General features: G+C 36.1%; 1 protein-coding gene across 2 annotated transcripts in view; it reads right to left on the reverse strand.

Annotated features, from left to right (window-relative positions):
• The window catches only part of LOC143230868 (uncharacterized), a 149,650-nt gene that overhangs the window by 18,907 nt on the left and 109,459 nt on the right, over nt 1-21,284 (reverse strand). For both annotated transcript variants that reach the window (XM_076465148.1, XM_076465147.1), the window contains exon 4: nt 9,287-9,850. In XM_076465148.1, the coding sequence (XP_076321263.1) occupies nt 9,287-9,850 (564 nt within the window). The remainder of the gene's footprint in view (nt 1-9,286; nt 9,851-21,284) is intronic.

Raw genomic sequence — 21,284 nt, forward strand, 5'->3', positions numbered from 1 at the left:
GATTAGTTTGACTAACCAATGTTGAATCTGTGGTGAGTAATAGTGATACATAAAATCAATCAGCCTAAATAACCAATGCTGACTCTGAAAGAGCATATTAAATCAATTAGACTGTAGAATCAAGGTTGAATTCGTGAGAACATATGAAGTTGAAAAACGAATGCTGGCTTCATGAGAGCATATTAAACCAATTAGCCTGAAGAACCAATGATAAAGAAAACTATTAACGAGTGTTCGAAGACATATCAAAATAATCAGCGATACTCGTAAAAATACTAGTATAAAACAAGCCATCGTAGCGATGACGCAATCTCAAGTGTTTTTATACAGTTAGTTTAATATTCGAAACACGAGTTTAGTTTTGTAATTTAATATAGAACTGGATGTAATTTCAAGATCTACACATGACATTTGTTTGTATTTTGTTGTTTCTTCAAAAGACACCCGGAAACTTATGGAAGAGCATTACTTTACTCGTTTTGAAGTTTCTTGATATCGAATGTTTACATAAGGTTTGGAAGTTGAAAAAATTGGTAACAACAAACAAAAGAGACAACTAGAGTTGTGCCAACGAGAATATTTTAAGCAGCTTATGTGGTCCAATTTAGAGGATTGTCTGAAGTAAATGTAAAAGAAAAGTGGATTTTTTTTTTTAATGTGAAATCAGGCTTACTGTGGTATGAAGCCTATAGGAAAGTCCGGTCACAATCCGAACTTAGTTTTCCTCCAATCTCCAAAGCTCAAACATACAACAATTAATTATCCCGATTTGCTGGTTATATAAAGTATAAGGGCCTTCTTAGTCAGGCTGTTAAACCTTATTTAATGATTCAGCTTAGCTTAAGACTAGCCAAGTCGCCTCTCCGTCTGGATACGGTGCAGAGAAAGCTTAACAAGTAATGATCTGATACTGACTGTATATTCAATTAACAATGACGTTATGCACCTTAATAGCCAATCATCCTCACGCTCTTAGTTTAATTTCTCTCATTAGAGACAGTGAACATAGCTTTCCGAATAGAAGAGAAACAAGAAGGGCATTTTTGTAATTAAAACTCTGGCCTATGGTTATCCAATTATGGAGGATTTCAACTTCTGATGTTTATTGTAAGCAACGAAATATGGGAAGGAAAAAAGATCTGGAACTCAAGCTTATTTTACGTATTAAGAAATTTACTTCGTTAAGTTGAGTTGGCCCGGCATGACCTGGTGAGTTAAGGCGCTCGACTCTTAATGTGACGGTCGCAGGTTCGAATCCCCGTCGCACCACACATGCTCGTCCTTTCAGCTGTGAGGACGTTATAATGTGACGGTAAATCCCACTATTTATTAGTAAAAGAGTAGCCCAACAGTTGGCGGTGGGTGGTGATGACTAGCTGCCTTTCCTCTAGTCTTACACTGCTAAATTAGGGACGGCTAGCACAGATAGCACTCGATAAGCTTTGCGCGAAATTCAAAACAAAAGTTACGTTGATTTATTTGAATTTTTCGAAATAATATATTTTTTCGTTTCTATAAAATTATCTAGACATGCTATTTCTAGAGGTCATTAAGTGTAGGGTTAATTAAAATAAGATTCCAGTTATAGAGAGCTGAAGAGATGCATAGTAGTAAATTATTATTTTATGTTTCATCTTAAATATTTTAACTGCATATTTATCAGCTACTATAAGCAACTGGATGATCAAAATCGATAACTATAGAAACTAGTTCTATGAGCATTTTCCAGCAGTCAAGTTTGATGAATTCAGCGCAAAGCTACACGAGGGCTATATGATAGCTGACACTAAGTTTGAATTGGTAAACAAGATGGAAGGCAGCTAGTCATCACCACCTAGCGCAAGCTCTTGGGCTACTCTTGTTTGATTGGTTTATTTGATTTGTTTTTGAATTTCGTGCAAAGCTACACGAGGGCTATCTGCGCTACTCCTCCCTAATTTAGCAGTGTAAGACTAGAGGGAAGGCAGTTAGTTATCACCACCCACCACCAACTCTTGGGCTACTCTTTTATCAACGAATAGTGGGATTGACCGTCATATTATAACGCCCCCATGGAGGAAAGGGCGAGCATGTTTGGTGCGACGGGGATTCGAACCCGCGACCGTCGGATTACGAGTCATCTAGCCATGCCGGGCCTCTTGTTTGAATGAAGTGGGATTTGATCGTTACTATTATAACGCACTCATGGCTTCAAAGTGCTGAACGCGATGTTTTATTGGCGGTAAAGAGCTGGTAGGTTGGTTGGTTTGGCGTTTTCTGGCGTAAAGTAACTAGGCTATCTGCGTCAAACATCCAGTAAAAAGTTAAAATTAAAGTTAAATTATTAAAATTCGTAAAAAGGAATTAAGGTAAAACAAAACAAAGTTAAATTTTTGAATTAAAAACTTAAATAGCGTTAAATCCAATTTTTATATCTAGTTTACAGTAGTAAGAGAGAAACTACAGTATTACAAGGTGTAAAGGACTTTTTCTAGCATAATTTTAATTATCATAACACGCCAGGATGGCTAACAGAAAAGTTCAAAAACAGCGTTAGTCACCTGAAGTTGGCCTTTCCAGTTCTGGTTTCTAACTATTTGACGTTACGGCCGTTTTTTATTTTATATCGAACTAATTGTACCTTAATTCTTAAAAAGAAATCATATTTAAAAAAGGACTAATTTATGAATCTAAAGCTTAAATAACATTAAAAAGGTTAAAGGCCTTTAAAAAACTAAAATCATTTGTAAGGTGAACACTGTTCAACATTGTGGAAAACCTTGGGACAAAACATGTCTAAAATGGTACCGTATTTGAGACCCCCGTTAGTACAGCGGTAAATCTACTGATTTACAAAGTTAAAATCAGGGGTTCGATTCCCCTCGGTAGGTTCAGCAGATAGCTCGATGTGGCTTTGCTATAAGAAAAACACAAACACACGCCGTCACTGAGAGTCGTAACGACGGCAAGACAATAAAATATGGTTTCTTGTAACGTGAGTGTCACACAGACAATACATTGGTGCATCAGTCCTAGATAAAAGAAAACGATGAGTTGAAAACTGTGACCAATATGTAGCCTAGCTTGACTCCTTTCGATTCGTTGGAATCAAAACAGCCAAAGAGCAACAGACAAGTTAGGACAACCTCCTCTTTCCGATCCTTACAGATGTAGGATGGCTTACAGATGTAGGATGGCTAATGGCCAAAAGAGGGTTTTATTTGGAAAAGCTTATTATTCATGTTGCTCATTCCAAGTCGACTGCAAATGGCATGTAGCCGAGCCTTGAATACAGGACCATAGTCCATGTATGGAACAGGCACAGCAGTGGTAGTGCCAGAGCACACAGATCTAGCTGCGGTGTCGTCGAACTTGTTCCCGCGAATACCAACGTGGCCTGGCATCCAGAGAAACTGGATTGAACTAGATGTTAAAGAGAAATGGGCCAGTTGGTTTTGAATATTGGCGAGAACAGGGTGTGAACCAACGTGAAGCGATTCCAGGGCCAGTAGATAACTATGCGAGTTAATATAAATAGTGCAATTTGAGTACTGCTTAGCTTCTATGTGATCCAGGGCAAGAGAAATGGCGTACAGTTCCGCGGTGAACAAAGAAAATGTAGAGGGGATTCTGCGTGCAACCATCAAACCACAATAAACCATGGCAGAGCCTACACAGTCACCATCTGTATAAATAGGAATGAAAGGATGGTTCGAAAGATATTCCGCAAATAAAAGACGATACTTCATATATGGAGTATTGTAAGCTTTCTCAAGTTCAAAGAATACTGACACAAGATGTTGTCGTTTGAGAAAGGCTTCTCTGATCGATGTTTCAAGTCAACTCAGGTGGACCATGGTAGAACGTTGTCGTCGGAACCCGCACTGGATGGGCAAGAAGAGATTGTTTAGTTCCTCGAACATTAACCATCCTCTTTAAGGTCTTGCAGAGACAGTTTGTCAAAGTAATTAATTGTACGGTAGTTTTAAAGAATCTTGGGATTTTTTTCAAGCTTAGAGAAAGGTAGAACAATAGCCTGGCACCAGGCATCAGGAAAAACATTCTCCTGCCAGATTCAGTTAAAAACAATCAAAAGAACAGCAAGAAAACAGGAGTTAGATGGCGCAGCATCTCGCAGTGTATATTATCATGTCCAGACTGATGAAGGGCCAATTTGAGTTCCGCCAGTGTAAAAAGGGTGATTACAGTCATAGAGACGATCAGCTCAGAAAGAAAGAGGTGATCGCTATGCTCGAGTCTTTATGGCTAAGAAAGTAGAGGCTGAAGCAGAAGTGCTAGATACCCGGCAAAAGCTTTCACCGACAGTATCGGCGATGCTCGGGGAGCCAGCTACTTCCTGGTCATCAGAGAGCAAGATCGAAAGGAGAACAGAATAATATTGCCCATTGACCTTTCGAGTCGTGTACCATATGACTTTGGAACTGGTGGTAGAAGAGATGCTGGTTGTGAATTTAATCTAAGATTCCTTCTGGCTTTGACATCTTATCTGCCGAACATTTGCACGGCCCTAGTGAATAGCGATGCAGTTCGAGAGTGTGGGATACCTACAAAAGTATTCCGGGTCCGTTTTTGAGCCTTCCGTGCCATGCGGCAGGCAGGATTACACCACAGATGAAGATATCGTAGAAAACGTGTCGAGGTTATAAGAATATATTGAGCAGCTGCCTGTATAATACAGTCAGTTACTGCTGCCATGCAGTCGTTTATTGATGGCTTGCAGACGGTGGAAGGATCAAGTTCTACGAGAGCAGTAAAAGAGGATCAGTTGGCTTGATCCAGCTTCCACCGAGGACACGGGTCGAGTGGCATCGACACGGCCAGACTCTCAAAATGATAGGAAAATGATCACTGCCTCATAGGTTATTGTCAAACCTCAGTGAAAAATGAGAGAATAGTGAAAGGGAGCAAATTGACAGATCAATAGCAGTAAAGGACTGACTTGGTGCATGAAAATAAGTATAAGAACCACGATTGAAAAAAAGAAAGGTTGTGATCAGAGAGCATACACTCTACGGAGCGACCCCTATCATCAATATCAGTACCTCCCAAGAGGGGAATATGTTCATTAAAGGCTCCCAGGATTAAAATCGGAGATGACAACTTTTCAACAAGAGTATCAATGTCTGATTGATCATAGATCTCTCCAGGATACAGGTAGAGAGAAGAAACAGTGATGGTATGACCCAAGGAAATACGGATGGCTACGGCCTCCAAAGGTGTGTCGAGTGGCAAAGACAGGGTGAGCACATGCTGATCAACCAACTGTGCCATCCCTACGTAATCACACAACCTATCATTTCTGTACAAAGAGAACTGCCAAAAAAGCGACTATATCGACAGGTTTCAAAAATGTTTCCTGTAAGAAATGACATAGACGTACAGGACGGTAGGAAGCAATCAGTGCGTTGATGTCATCCAGATTAGAAAGTAAACTTCGACAATTCCATTGTATCAAGATGGCCATTTTTATTTAAGTGTAGGTGAATTCGGTGAAGAACCCTTCAATTTTTGACCACGTCTTTTTATTTTCTTTATTCGAAGGAGGTCTATCGACCTCCATAGATCCTGCCCCGGATCGATTGAGCAGGTCTCTGTCGTTGAAAGTGAATTCTAGTGACTGGGGACGTGAGCGAATGATCGTTTTGCATTTTGGAGGCGGGAGAAGAGGATGTACCCGAGGAAATGTCCGTACCCGGAATCAAAGGAAGTGAATCTTGGGGTTTGCTGGAATGAATGTTAGGGACAGAAATGGGTGTTGACGTTGATTCATAAACTGATTTCACCATAAAGATCAAAAGACTTTTCATATGGTTTGAGAATGATTCTTTTGGAGGCCATCTGTCTGCACTTCCACTGTAGTAGTGGAACGAAGTGCAGCAGCATACGCCCGAGATGAAGTGGTGGACAGCAACTTTCGAGCATCAGGGTAAGTAATGTTATGAATTGTTTTCAAACGCTGCACCTCTTTTTTTTCTTCCAACCATTTAGGGCAAGAACGAAAGTAGGATGGGTGAGAGCCATTGCAATCCATGCAATGAGGGTCCGTTTCACACTCATAAGCATCATGGTCCTTGCGACCGCAACGAGCACACGTCAAAGAACCACAACGTGATGTCTTTAAGTGACTGAACTGCTGACACTGGAAACGTCAGAGAGGGTTTGGAATCTATGGCCGCACCTTGCAATTAAGATAACCTGCCTTGATGGTGGCAGGTGGACACGGTGATGTAAATGTTAAAATCAGGACATTGGTCGGCATCATAATTCCACCTTTGCGAAAGGAGATACACCTCACTGCAGAAACTCCTTGGGTGGAGAAACCAGCAAGAATCTCCGACTCGAATACGTTCTTCAAATCCCTCTCAACAATAACTCCTCGTGACGAATTCAAAGTAGCATGGGGCGCAACCTCAATAGGTATATCCCAAATGGTCTTTAAATGCAAGAGGAGTTCACTGTTTTGAGATGGATGTTTCAACTAATATGCCACCAGAGTGAAGCTTTTTGACTGACTTTGAAGAATCAGTAAGTTCTTCTAGTCCATTCTGATTAAAAAAGAAAGACATTTGCTCTAAAAGTTTGTCTGAAAGAGAATGTAATATAAGAAAATGAGGCACAGGTGTTACAAGACGTGGTCGTTTACACATGGACTGTTTTTCACTTTTTTAAGTTTCTATTTGGGGGATCCATAATAAAGAAAGAATGTTTCGGTGCCTATTGATCCCACCCACCATGAAGCCCTACGAGGGGACGCACTACAATGTCAACCAAGGACGCTGCTAAAATGCCAGTGTTTCATGAGCACCATTCTCAAACACCAGCATCGGATAAAATGTCCACAACACCTGTTAAGAACATCCAACACTGGTACTTGGTTGACACTAGTTAAAGTGGACCAGCCGATTGACCCTAGGGGGCCATTCCAATGCTGCTCGGCTTTAAGAATTCAAGGCCAAAGTGGTGTGTTAGGGTTGGACCCCTCAACCACCAGAATCCTCTCATTCCCCCTTCACGGGTCACCACGTTCAGCAATCAGGTGGGTGGACGTTTAGTTCCATGAGGGGGTAAACTGAAAGAACAGAACATTTTCTGGGAGGTCCCCTCACCACGTACAGGAATCCACATCGAGGGGGAGACGGTAAAGGGACGCAAACCAAATAACCTCAAATATACAGTCCAGCTTCAGGATAAACGCGACTGAACGATCATGTGTGTAACACGTAAGCCTTTTAATGTTTGCATAGCTACCTGTAAATGCAGTACTTGTTTAACGATAGGGACACGCGATTACCGAATAAATTGTTTCTGGGACGTTTCTCGACAGTCACCTGTTTAATCGACAGATTGATTTTAGATAAACAATAAAAACAAGACATATGCTTTAATATTTCATTACTTCACTGAAACTTTAAACTGGTCAAAAGAGTTATTATTAAGTTAAAATCTCCGATGTTTTTTAACATTTAGTTAAAGTGCAATACGCCAAATGAAATCGGAGTTTATACTCACGTTAAGTCCAAAACTGGCATTATTATCGATATTTCATCTGAAGCAAAACTATCTCAAATGGTACTGAAATTTTGAAACTTTACGTAATTTTTGCAGAAATGAATATATCAAAATAACTGAGACTGTTTGCACTATCTGGTATCATACGTAAAGTAAGCCCATTATACATTTAGTGTAAATGATATGCTATTATTATCCCTTGAAGTTAACTTTTTTATAAATATCTTGAGTTCTTTTTAAAAAAAAAACTCAAGTAGGGCGAAACGGGAATTACCAACCAATAATAAATGAACGTTAGATGACTAACGTTTACATACAGAATGCTTTGTACACTATACAGTTGGCGCCAACCACTACACTACGTATGAAGTAAAGGAGTAAGAGAACAATCAACACGTAATATTGTATTTTATTACATACAGTCATAGAATAATTAGTTTAAAAGAAACGAAAGTTTATTTAAAGCAATGTTTTAGATGTGTATGTTTCGTACGTTAAAGGGTGAATTTCTACTAGTAAAATTTTATAAGCGCTTACTCTATGCATATATTTTTCATTGCTACGCATGATATATAAAGAATTTAATTACACAGAAACTACAAACGTTCACTATATTCTCAAACAAATCTATGTGACAATCTCCAGCTGCAGCTTAAAATTTTACATCTCGAACTAATCTGGTCAAATAGTCATTAGCTACAGTAAATCATCATGAACCGTATCGACTTAGCTACAGCTACGTTAATTATCATTGCAATATATAAAATTAGACTCCATACCAAGTGATCACTTGCCCATAGTTGAGCATAATTTTTTTAAATGATAATAAAAAGAAAAAACTGCTTCAAGCTGTTGTCACAGCTTTTGTGAATTGAAAATTTCACATATTATCAAAAAAACATCCGGTGGTAATAATGTTTTTCTCATCAATGATTCATTAAATATGCCATAAATCAACATGCCATATTTTGTAATTATCAAAGAAAATATAACAGTCGTATTAAATTTATGACAAAATAAACTGACCAAAAATTAAATATTGTAAAAATTCCAACAATGAGCAATTTTGAATAATTTACATTATATGGAATAAATAAGTCAGGTTTAACAATGGAAAAAAAATTACCATCTTATTACTGAGAAAGATGTAAGTTAGCATACAATTAAGTTAAATTTTGGGTTTCTTTACCAATGAATAGTGGGATTGCCCATATCATAATATAACCCCAGGGCACTTATGTCTTTTTCGTGTGTTGAACTAGTGCGTTAGCTGTAATAAACCGTATTTACTTTAATTAAATTCACTTTAATATCAATGGTACTGTAGTATCATAAATACTGATGCATTTGACAAAATCAGTAATAACACATCAATGTAAAAAACAACAATTGACTAATCGTTTGTGTTACGTTTCGCTAATTCCTTAATTATATCCTCATTATTAAGTAGATGAGTTATTATTGTTTATAAATTTATACATACGTCTATGTTAAACTGATACACTTGTAATTGTTGTTGTATTACCTCAAAAAACAACAAACCGATTTATTTATAACGTTTTACAGACATAAAGGTTATGTAAATGTGTTGTAAAACTATAAAAAAATAATGATTATGACAGAGTTTTAATATGTTGTACAAAGTGTGCGACTTAATATTTTTTTTTTTGCTTAATTGATTTCCTGTATCTGAAAATAAATCACAGTAGAGCATATGGCGAAATTACGACTGATGAATTTTGCTTAATCGAACCATTAATAATTTGATGTTACTTACATCGATATTTGTGGCAGCGTCTTCGTACATAATTCCATTTCCTGAGGGTCAGGGGGTGGAGGAAAAGGTTCATCAGAATGGCGAATCTCAGTGTCTGTTATAGATGGTGGGGGCGGAAGAGGTAGTTCAGGGCTGGAACATGTTGAGGCACCCTCTGTAGCAACGGAAATATCGTCAACAGATTCCTTCTGCGCATGTGCGGTAGTAGTGTGTCCTCTGGTGTCTTCGTCGAAGAAACTTAGCTCTACATCTTCAGTATTACGATTGAATTTATCTTCTACTTGCTGAAGGGGCACTGGTGGTGGTGGTGGTGGCGGCGGAGGTGGTCTACTAGGCCGTTGATGGGGTAGAGGTGGAGGTTGTTTACTGGTTCGTCGAGGTGGAATTTTAGGTGGCGTCGAGAAATTAGTTTCTTCTCGTGAGATGTCACTGCGATCGACTGTTTCAACTAAAGTAATGCCATCTGGTGTAATTACTTTCACGGTGGCAGTTTCATTGGAGTGGTGTATTTCTTTAACTTGGGCCTTGCGAGGTGATTTGTAAGACCGAAAATAACTGGTTCCACTGAAATTACAGCAACAAAAGATTAAGTAAAAGGCAATATCTGTAAAAAAAAAAAAAAAGATTTGTATTTTTTTGTTGTTTTATATCTTGAAGATACATCGTACATTTCTGATGACTACTGGTGTCTTACATTTCCTCACATCAGCAGTACTATCAACTGATAACAAACGTTTCACTGTATTACTTTTATGTAAAAAAATAAAATGCAATATGCAATTTAGAAATATGCATTCAGTACACAGTGTTACATAAGCAAGGCCCATAAAACTGGTTTACACTATGTCTATTTAAATCAATTTTATGTCCTTATTTAGTATGATTGTTTAGAATGACGTTTTAAAAAGATATGGATGTCACGTTGAAGTTTCACTGTTATTTACACCAACATGAAAACGATTCTTACTTCATACAGGTCGTATGTATTACAAAACCTGACGCGATTTGAGATTCCTCCTCCTTTATGAATAAAGTACGTGGATACACAAGCAAACACGTACAAGTGAGTTATTCAATTATACCTACACTTGATTTAAAAAAAAACGAAATAACAACACACGCTTCGACATAAATTCTGTTGTAAAAATTCGCTATGTTATTAATACACATGCATAAACACTGAAGCTGGAGAAAATAGTAATGTCAGCGCCATCTATCCGTGATAACTATCTTATATTGAATGAGTCAAGCGTCATAAGTTTATCATAGCTTGATATGCAGTGGTGTTGTTCGCTGGTTGTTTAGCGTTGAGGAATGGACATTAAGGAAAAAATGAAACGAAATTCGAAATATAAAACCGAAGCTGAACAGCCAACGAACAACACTACCGCATCTCAAATTAGGAGAAAGTTGTCATGCCCGAGATGAGCAAAGAACACAAACTTTTCATTGTTTTATTCACTTTGCCTTTCCCTAATACCTTGCAGCGTTGGGGGTAGGTGTACAAACGAGGAATAGTTTCTTGCTAGTTTGTTCGCCTCCTGTATCATCACGTTTCTGAGGACGCTAGGGACGCCTTCAATCTACCATCTGCATCATCGTTCTTTTGATTTCCAAGTCTGAACCACATGACTTATTTACTCTATCATGATGTATGACAAGGTGGATTCAGGTCTCACCTTTATGTTATTGTTACGTATTGTATCTCTGATGAAGACACTGAGAACTTTCCAGACTCGCCTCATTTCAATTTTCAAAATATCCCTTTCGTTTCGTGATATTAATGTTTACGTAATAAAATGTTCGTATGAAGACGGTATTGTAGAGGCGTTCATCAATCAATCAAATAAGTAGCACGTGTTACATGTATACCTTAAGTCGACAAGGTAGCATATTTGCTTATTTCCCATTATGATATTTAATTTACTGATATATTCTTTGATGTTACGTACATACAGACTCACACGTATATGTGTGTATGCAGTAGGTTTACGAGTGTTACAAGCAAGTACAGCGAGCAATGTCAGCGGTTACTAAAAAAAACACAAAAAAACATAAAATTACAGCTCATCGTCAAATCGCTTTAGACACGTTAATGAACATCATTATTAACATTTGTTTGTTTCGTTAATTTCACACAAGGCTACACAAGCGCTATCTTCGCTAGCCATCCCTAATTTAGCAGTGTAAGACTAGAGGGAAGGCAGCTAGTCATCACCCCCCACCTCCAACTCACGGAGTTCTCTTTTTTTTAAACGAATAGTAAGATTGACCGTCACATTATAACGCCCCCACGGCTGAAAGGGCGAGCATGTTTGATGTGACGGGAATTTGAACCCGCGACCCTCAAATTACGAGTCGCGCCCATTAACATTTTGAAAGTAAAATGACCAAATATAAAAATTATCACTAAAGTTATACTTTGACTTCTAGCACCCTTCTTGACACCTGATGAAAATTAGTATAAATGTCCAACACTTGACTTTTTTGAAAGACCAAGAAAGACAAAATAATTAATTTATAAAGGTGTTATTCTATAATTATATATATCGAGCTTCGGATGACTGAATATTCGGGATAGGAAATTATGGTTTCAGTTAAATAAAATTGCATATTACTCTGTTTAAGGTTAAAAAATTAAAATATTGGGGTTCGGTATGTAGATTTAACCAATATTACTTTGTCACATGGTATACAAAAGTGTTCTGCGAATATGCGTTTACGAAAATTATTAGTTTACTTTAAAGTATGCTGCAAAAGTGTTAGGACAAGAGAATATTTTGTCATTCTTTCCATTCTATGGTACTAATTCTTCCATGTAAATTTCAACACCATGGTAATGTTTCACTGACCCCTGTTAAATATGTCAGGGAGAGAATATAATAATTATTCATTACAATTCGCCCCTCCACACACTTATACCAAGGCCATGTCATAAGGGTTTTGCTTGAATGAATATACTGATCAAACTTAGGGTATGAAATAACTGTCATGGTCCGCCAAGCAGTGTCTTAACAATAAAGAAAGGAGCTGACAGGGAGCTAACATATGGTACCCGTATATGGTAGAAGAAATCAATTTCATAACACTAAACAAATAAATCTTGATAAAAGCAATGTTGAACACCATATATTAAGTTCCGTTTTTATGCCACGATCCAACAAAGCGTAGCGAATTGTCAGTAGAGCAGAGTTTACAGGAAAGCTTCATGTGATACTGGTTGTACTCTGTTGTGTCTTAACTATATAGAAAGTAGCTAGCATATGGTATTGGTATATGACAGAATAAACTATTTTAATAATACTTCTCAAGTAGACCTTAATAAAAACAGTGTTTAAAACTGTAAATTAAGTTTCGTTGTCATGTTAAGGACTACAAAGCATAGAGGACGGATATAAGAGAAGAAAGTTCACATAAAAGTTGTATGTGATACTGGTTGTACTCTGCGACGAAAAGCTACAGACTTGAAAGTCTCTTCAAACACTCTAAAGCACACCGTACATCGTGAGACCGAGACATGTAAATTTGAAAAATAGGAATCGCAGAGGCAGAACATCTAAATTTAATGACACTGGTGTTAAGTTTCTTCGTTTATGTAGCGTTCGGGATATAAAGAAGACTGCCACTGATCTCAAGCATGAGATAAACAACCAGGTACCGAATGACAGAAAAGTGTTCTTACTTACAGTATCAAGAAGAGTCAATTAGAATGGAATATTTGGTTATGTAGCAGGTACAAAAACGTTTTTTCGAGCCCCAAATATTGTCAAGAGATTGAAATTTGTTAGCAAGTACAAAAACTGGACTGTTGATGAGAGGAAAAGGGCGTTATGGACGGATGAGTCAAAGTTTTAAATATATGGTTCAAAGCGTAGGTTGTACAACCTACGTCCAGCAGAAGAAAGGTGAAAAATTCTTGCCTCAGTGCATAGTGTGAAGGATATACTATCATATACCTATTTTAATACCGATGTTTGTTTAAGTTAAATATATATATCTAGACATGCATGTAGTTTACACTGTTAAATATATATTACAAAATGTCTGTTCACTTCCATAAAATTGTAGAAGATTTTCGGGTGTAAAAATCAACAGCGTATGTTTGTACCTAAACAGTAGTGCATCGTCTATATTGTTGTGTATGCTAAAATTTCTAAAAACTCTCCTCACGCTTCTAAATGTAACCAACGCAATGCGCTTAGAAACAGTATATATTATTTATTTGCTATAGCTGGGGTGTTATAAACCTCGGACGCTATATTTGTGGTTGTTATTGCTCTTATTAATCAGGAAACTTCAGATATTTGACCAGGGACGTTTATAGATTTCGAACATTAAAAACATTTTAACTTCAGCGGTTACATATAGAACATTAGTATTTTGTACGAAAACATTACATACGTTCAGCGGTGGAATACCGGCGTATGGCCGGTGAAGAAAGAATAATACAGAGCTGGCTAGCTCCCTTATTAATTAACTGCATCTACATCAACGCAAAATTAATTAATTCATCGTGAACCCTCGACAAGATATGAAGGAAGTTCCATACCGGACAGAGGACTCAATATTGTTTGTAAGTTTGGACAGCTTTTGTACATAAATTATTATTTGCAATCACTGTTATCGTAAATTGTGTTTTTGTTTGCGTATCAAAACGTATTTGTACGAAAAAACTGGGCTTATCAATCTTGTTAGTAATATCGTAAATTGTGTTTTTGTTTGCGTATCAAAACATATTTGTACGAAAAAACTGGGCTTATCAATTTTGTTAGTAATATCGTAAATTGCATACATATCGAAATTTATTTAACCACAAATTTTAGATTATCACTTAGCTGTTTCATGTTATTTGAAATTGTCATACGTAACCATGAAGCATGGGAGAAACAAAGCGATTTTTCTTTTAGCAGGAGGGGTCTGCTGAAACATGAAACATTTGCAAAATACATAGAATAATGGACCAGTGCAAGCACCATTAGATACTGATCCGTTTCGGTATATCCAGTGTTATGTGTATTATTGGTAAATGATTCAGTTAGTAAGATAATCACCACAAACACTCATTTAAACTGTGCAGAATTTAATTAGCTAAGAAAGAAGCTACTGGAATAATTCAAATGAAGCCATGGTCCCAAAAGAGCTCCAGTCCCACCTCATTTGAGCAGATGTGGAATATGATTAATAGAAAAAAATACTTTACAAATCAAAAGTTACTTCCAAAAAACACTTTGGGAGTGTATGAGAGACATTGGGAGTAACATTCTAAAGGACACTTTAATAAAATGTGTTGGAACAATGCCTGAAAGTCTGTCTGCAGTTATTAAAGCAAAATGGGACATACAAAATATTAACTGTTTGTTGAACTGAAACACTGAGTTTCTATTGTACTAAATGTGAAGATTAATAACATTTCGATGTTTTACACGTGATTTACTTTCCACTGCTCCCGAAATCTAACTTTTGACCTTGTCCTAACACTATTGCACATTCCTGTACCTTGTATATATATAAAAAAGAAATTTTCCTAAACCGGTGTTGAAATCTAAGTGTGGCAAAGTTGAAGGTAAAATTAGAATATTAAACTTGTATACAATAAGGGTGTGTTTGTCTTATAGCAAAGCCACATCGGAGTATCTGCTGAGCCCACCAAGGGGAATCGAACCCCTGATTTTAACCTTGTAAATCCATAGACTTATCGCTGTACCGCGGGGGGCTGTATACAATAAGAGCAAGATATATTTAAGCTTGTTTAACTTATATTTTGAGATAATTGAAAAAAAAACAAAAAACATATACTGTATAATTAGATTGGTTTCGTTTGTTTTGAATTTTGCCCAAAACTTCACGAGCACTATCTGGCCATGTGGTTAAAGCACTCGACTCATAATCCGGGGTCACGGGTTCGAATCCTGTCACGCCAAACATGCTCACCCTTTCAGCCCTGGAGGCGTTATAATGTTGCAGTCAATCCCACTATTCGTTGGTAAAAGAGTAAAAATTTGCTGCTGCATAATCTAGGTGTTAAACTAAAAGAGAATTTGATGACACGTTATAATGACTGAATTTACAAAGACATGCGATACGGTTGTTTCACTTTACTTAAGAGTGTCCGTTTGTACAACTAACAGATTATGCGCGTGATGCGATTTATAAATTCCACTGTACTTCTTGATTTTAAAACAATTATAAATTTACCATTATGTGATTATCAACTAAAGTATTGATGGTGTGGATGGATCGTTATGTTCACCATGTTAATGAAATATCACTATTCAATTAGTAAGTTGGTAAAGACAAAATATTCGGTTTTACTGAACAGTGAATTTCAGATGTTCGGCTTCAATACATTTCTTTTACACAGGCCTGTGCGTGGTAGAAATGTGAGAACGTTCACATCTGTATGTTTTTTTTAAATCTCATAACCTGTTACACAGATTAAAACAGCACGTGAATATGCGATGAAACAGTTTACTAGCCAGCTCCTTATGATAAACTACAGTAAGAACTAGTTTACCACATAAAAAAATGAACACACAAAAAGAAGTAAAACACACCCAAAATGTTTGAAAAAACAAAACGATACAAAGAAAACAAAGACAAGATTAAATGTGGCAGAGAAATCGCATTTTTCACGTATAATGTTGTCGTTTAAACTCCTGACCAGCTACGCGAGTATTTATTCTGCAAACTTGTATGACTCGATTTGTTGTAAAACAGGCTATATCTTGAACTGCACGAGGAATGAACATTACAAGCATTTTTTTTTAGCGATGGCTTAGTTGTTTTGTTTTGAAGGGACAGACAAAACACTAAGAAATATATCGTTTGTTTGTGGTACACAACATCAAATGTTCCGAGTTCCATCCACTCAGTTCTAAACGTCCTGGTCAATGTCCGTTGAATGAGTAGGCGTCAGACGACAGAAAATAGTCTAGGGGGTTATTAAAGTTTTCATGAATTATGCAGTTACTTCAGATGGATTGTGTCTATGCTTAAAACTAAGATATTAATACTGAAGTAATGTAAAATAATACATAAATCTTGGAGTTGCTACGTGAATAAGTAGATACTTCTTTTGTGTGGAGAGAGAAAAATCTCTCAATTTATTAACAGTACTGATATACAGAAATATCAAAACTATATTACTAGGGTACCTACCTCTTGAACCCGATTTTATATTAAAGCTTGTTGATATGTAATTGGCTTGTGAAAGGACGCTAATAAAAATTTACAAGCTACCCATTTTCAATAAAGGTGTGCGCATGTGTACAAACAGGAGCGAAATCCTGCTTAAAGTAAGAATTGCGAGACCGTTTGCCGAGGTAAGCAAATCCCAGTAAGATATGAATTACGAGAAGATAGAATGTATAGAGCGGATTTATTATTTCACTTATCTTGCCTTACAGACGTTGTACAAGAGCTGTGCTTTATAAAGCAATTCCTTATCTATTTACACTTTCAATTATGTGAGCTAAACACTTCTATACTGCCACTTTTTTTTTTTTTTGACGAACTTAGATACAGCCATAGCAAGGATAAAAGGACACTGCAGGACCAACATACCAAATCCGTATCTCTGATCGTATACCGGCAGTTCCAAGGTGTCTTTCTTAGGTAAGGAAATCAGGGCACCACATACGTGAAACCTGCGAACGTGGCAGCCGAGACGCCAGCTCAGACGTCATCCTTTCCTCACCTCCAACTGCGTCAAGCTTTTCCTCCGATTTTCTTGTGTTATGGTTAACTTCCCTGGATCAAATATTACTATTTACATTTAAGTTCATTAATTTTTCTTAAGGGCAGTGTATGATATAAGCTAATCCCTCGTTTTACACGTTTTTTTTTGTTTTTTTTACTTTTCTCCAAACATGCTCGCCCTTTCAGTCGTGGGGGCGTTATAATGTTACGGTCAATCCCACTATTCGTTGGTAAAAGAGTAGCTTAAGAGTTGGCGGTGGGTGGTGACGACTAACTGCCTTCCCTCTAGCCTTACACTGCTAAATTAGGGACGGCTAGCGCAGATATCCCTCGTGTAGCTTTGCGCGAAATTCAAAACAAGCCAATCTGCTTTTCTCACATATAATTTACAGACGCTACCTCTTTATCTTTAATATCATCCGGTTTGTTTGTAAAACGATTGCTTTCAATTCTGTTTTTGTTATTTTTATTAAAATTACTGATTTTTAGAATCCTCATGTTTTGCGATTTTGTTAACACTCGTTTGAAATCTTTCACAAGTGTGTGTGTGTATATGTGTCTGTGTTGATAATTTTAGCTACTAACTGGAAGATGATTTTAGTCAAAAATAAAATATTCTGGATAAAAGAAAAACTAGTTCTCGTTTTCCCTTTTTCACCAAATAGTTTCTCAGAGGGTTTTATTTCACCATAGCTAGGTTGCTTTAAACATTCAGTATGATAATACACCATCTAAAACCAAAATTTACTAGAAGTGGTTCGGAACAGGAAAGCATCCACACCAATGACAATCATTTTTAAGGTGAACAACAACAAAAATATTTTATTCGGAGAGCTAGAAGAATAAACAGGAGTTAAACAAACAGCATGGTTTAGTAAAATTTAGTAATTTTGCAGTATACCCGATACTGTTTAGATCCGGGTTTAAGTAATTATGATTTTGTTTTTACCCGAATGTACACATTTCGTTCCAGGTTCACCACTTATTTTCTTTACTTAATTACATCTTATTTTAATTTCAGTCATATAAATTTAAGTTAATTACTACTGTCAAAAACAATTAATTTCCAATAAATATATTTTATTTAGAACACATGTTAGCCATGTCATAGAGTAAAGTTAATTTAATGCAATTCATTTAGACGTTTCATCCGTAACTACTTATATGATTTAGGGAATTTGTTGTTGCGCTAGAAAAAAAAAAAAGTCATATCATCGGAGTTTCCATCTCGGCAATTTGTCCTGCCATAAGAGGATTTGCCTTTGAAGCTTAAAACTTATTCGTGTTGCTTTATTTCTCTTCATTAAATAATTTTTGCTTTGTGAGCCTAAAGTTTTATAGCAGAGCACAAATAATGACGCAAGTTCGTAAATAAATACTGCTCAAACCAGCTGGTTTCGAGGCATCGCAATCCACCATATTGGAAGCTCAAACACACAGTGTGACGTAATACTGTCTGAGATCATCGATAAACAAGACGCATAGGATAGACAACAAAATAATGGAGGGCATTTATATTTGAAATATTTAACTGAAATAATGTTATAGTTAGAAGTACAGCACAAGTGAACTAATACACACATATATAGACGCGCTTGACAGACTACAAAAATAAAGAAACGACGTTTTAATGACAGAAAGGAAATTGCGACTCTGTTTACATAGTAGTTTTTTTTACATAGTTTTTTATTTATTTCTATGTAAACTGAGAAAGATATTAATGAAGAAACGTAAAACATTCGTCGCTTGTGCTTTTGCATCGATACAAGTGTAATTTACATGTAACACTAAGGTATTATATTGTACTATAGAATATAAGTACATAAATATAGTGCATCCTAAACCACGGTCGTACATACATATATACAAGATAAATAAAACATTAAAAATTTAAAAACCTGCAAATAGAGATCGTAAAAAAGTAAGAAAACAAGGATGGAAATACTGTAGATATTATTTATTCAAACTACAAATTCGTATTTTGACTTCATCAAATGTAATTCTAGTTAATAGCATGGAGCCATAATAACGGTTTGTAGTTTGAATAAGCAATGTCTACAGTATCTCCAGCCTTATTATCTTACTTTTTTACAATCCCCATTTGCAGTTTTTTTCTTTTTATTATCATTTAAAAAAAATTATGCTTAACACTGGGCAAATGATTACTTGATATGGAGTCTAATTTTATATATTGTAATGATAATTAACATAGCTGTAGCTAAGTCGATACGGTTCATGATGATTTACTGTAGCTAATGACTATTTGACCAGATTAGTTCGAGATGTAAAATTTTAAGCTGCAGCTGGAGATTGTCACATAGATTTGTTTGAGAATATAGTGAACATTTATAGTTTATGTGTAATTTAATTCTTTATATATCATGCGTAGCAATGAAAAATATATGCATAGAGTAAGCGCTTATAAAATTTTACTAGTAGAAATTCAGCCTTTAACGTACGAAACATACACATCTAAAACATTGCTTTAAATAAATTTTCGTCTCTTTTAAAGTAATTATTCTATGACTGTAAGTAATAAAATACAATATTACGTGTTGATTGTTCTTTTACTCCTTTACTTCATAAGTAGTGTTGTGGTTGGCGCCAACTGTATAGTGTACAAAGCATTCTGTATGTAAACGTTAGTCATCTAACGTTCATTTATTATTGGTTGGTAATTCCCGTTTCGCCCTACTTGAGTTTTGTTTAAAAAAAGAACTCAAGATATTTATAAAAAATTTAACTTCAAGGGATAATAATAGCATATCATTTACACTAAAAGTATAATGGGCTTACTTTACGTAAAATACAAAAGAAACAAATCGACTTTTGAAAACTCCCACGACCTTCGAAGTATCTTATTTAGTGTTATACAAAAATTTGGTACAATATACAAAGATGTTTTTACAGTAGCCTGGCAAGGAAATAATAACAGTAAAAAGAATTACAAATGGGCCGTTTTGAGCGAATGTTCTTTTTGTAAGTCTGAAATGCGTGCTTTATGTGCGTTTTTTAATGTTTACAGCCTTACTGTCAATAGTTTTTGTTGTATTGTTTGAATGAAATCTTTACTGTTTAAAGTTTTCTCCCAAATATTCTATTAGGGCTTTGGGCAGTTCCTTGAGATCCCTCTTATCAACCACTATCGTGGTTTATGATATATTTATATAAATGGTTCATACAGTGAGACTGTTCAATAATGTTCTGAGGAGGTAAGAATGTTTCGAAGAAGGAAGCCATCTTTCATTATCTACATGGAAGCAGAAGAATTTTTTACAGCATGTAAAAGCATAATCAAATATGTAATCACGATATAAACCAATCAGAGCCAAAACCTCATCCCTGGACCGATGAGGAAAAACAATTCTCTGACACAAGGGACCATTTATTTCCTGTTAATGTGAATAAGAATATGAAACATTAAAGCCTCACAAACTGAACAAGTCTCTCGTCACATTTCGAACTGAACTGTTGTTTTCATAAGAACAACATTCAAAGAAACTGGATTTGTTCTACATACACATGCCAAAAACTGTAAATGGCATTATCTTTATTTACCCATTTTTCAACAACTTGTTTGACATAATATCTTCCCCTAAGAAACAAGATTGCATTATATATGTCGAATTAAACATTTCTCCATCAGATTTTGAAAACACTTACTAATTATTTCATCATATGTCTAATAAAATGTACCCCAAAAAATTGACCAACTAAAATATTAAGTTACAACCTCACAAGAAGACATTACAGTTTGTCCAACATTTGTCAAGACGATTTCGTTGGATTTTACACAAAACTACGCGAGAACCACATACTTTGTAGTGATAGACTTTGAGGAAAAGCAGCCAGTTCACATTACTCACTGTCAATTCTTGGGCCTCTTTATGATACAAGATAGTGCGATTTGGTAGTCATTTAACATAAACGCGGATTCGATGTTCGAGGCGCAATTTAATTTTTTTTTCAGTAACAGGAGATGACCCTCGGCTCCACAGTCTAGCAGGATAGCTACTGGACAGTGCTAAGTCACAAAATCTTGTGACCAATAAACAGTTATCCTGAGTTTGATTGCTCGTCAGTTCTTGTATACGTATCGCTCTGTACATTAATATTAAACACAACGCCTGAACGCGATTTATTTAACCACGTTTTATCAACAAAATGTTCAAATTTTTATATCACGACAACAACAAAAGCAAGGAAATAGTACAATGTCCTGAACGAGTTTTAAACGAAATACAAAACTGGATTTTGACGATTTTTTTATTCCATTCGTGATAGAGAGTAAGAATAAAAA

The sequence above is a fragment of the Tachypleus tridentatus genome, chromosome 10, assembly GCF_004210375.1.
Source record: "Tachypleus tridentatus isolate NWPU-2018 chromosome 10, ASM421037v1, whole genome shotgun sequence".
In the NCBI taxonomy this organism is placed as follows: domain Eukaryota; kingdom Metazoa; phylum Arthropoda; class Merostomata; order Xiphosura; family Limulidae; genus Tachypleus; species Tachypleus tridentatus.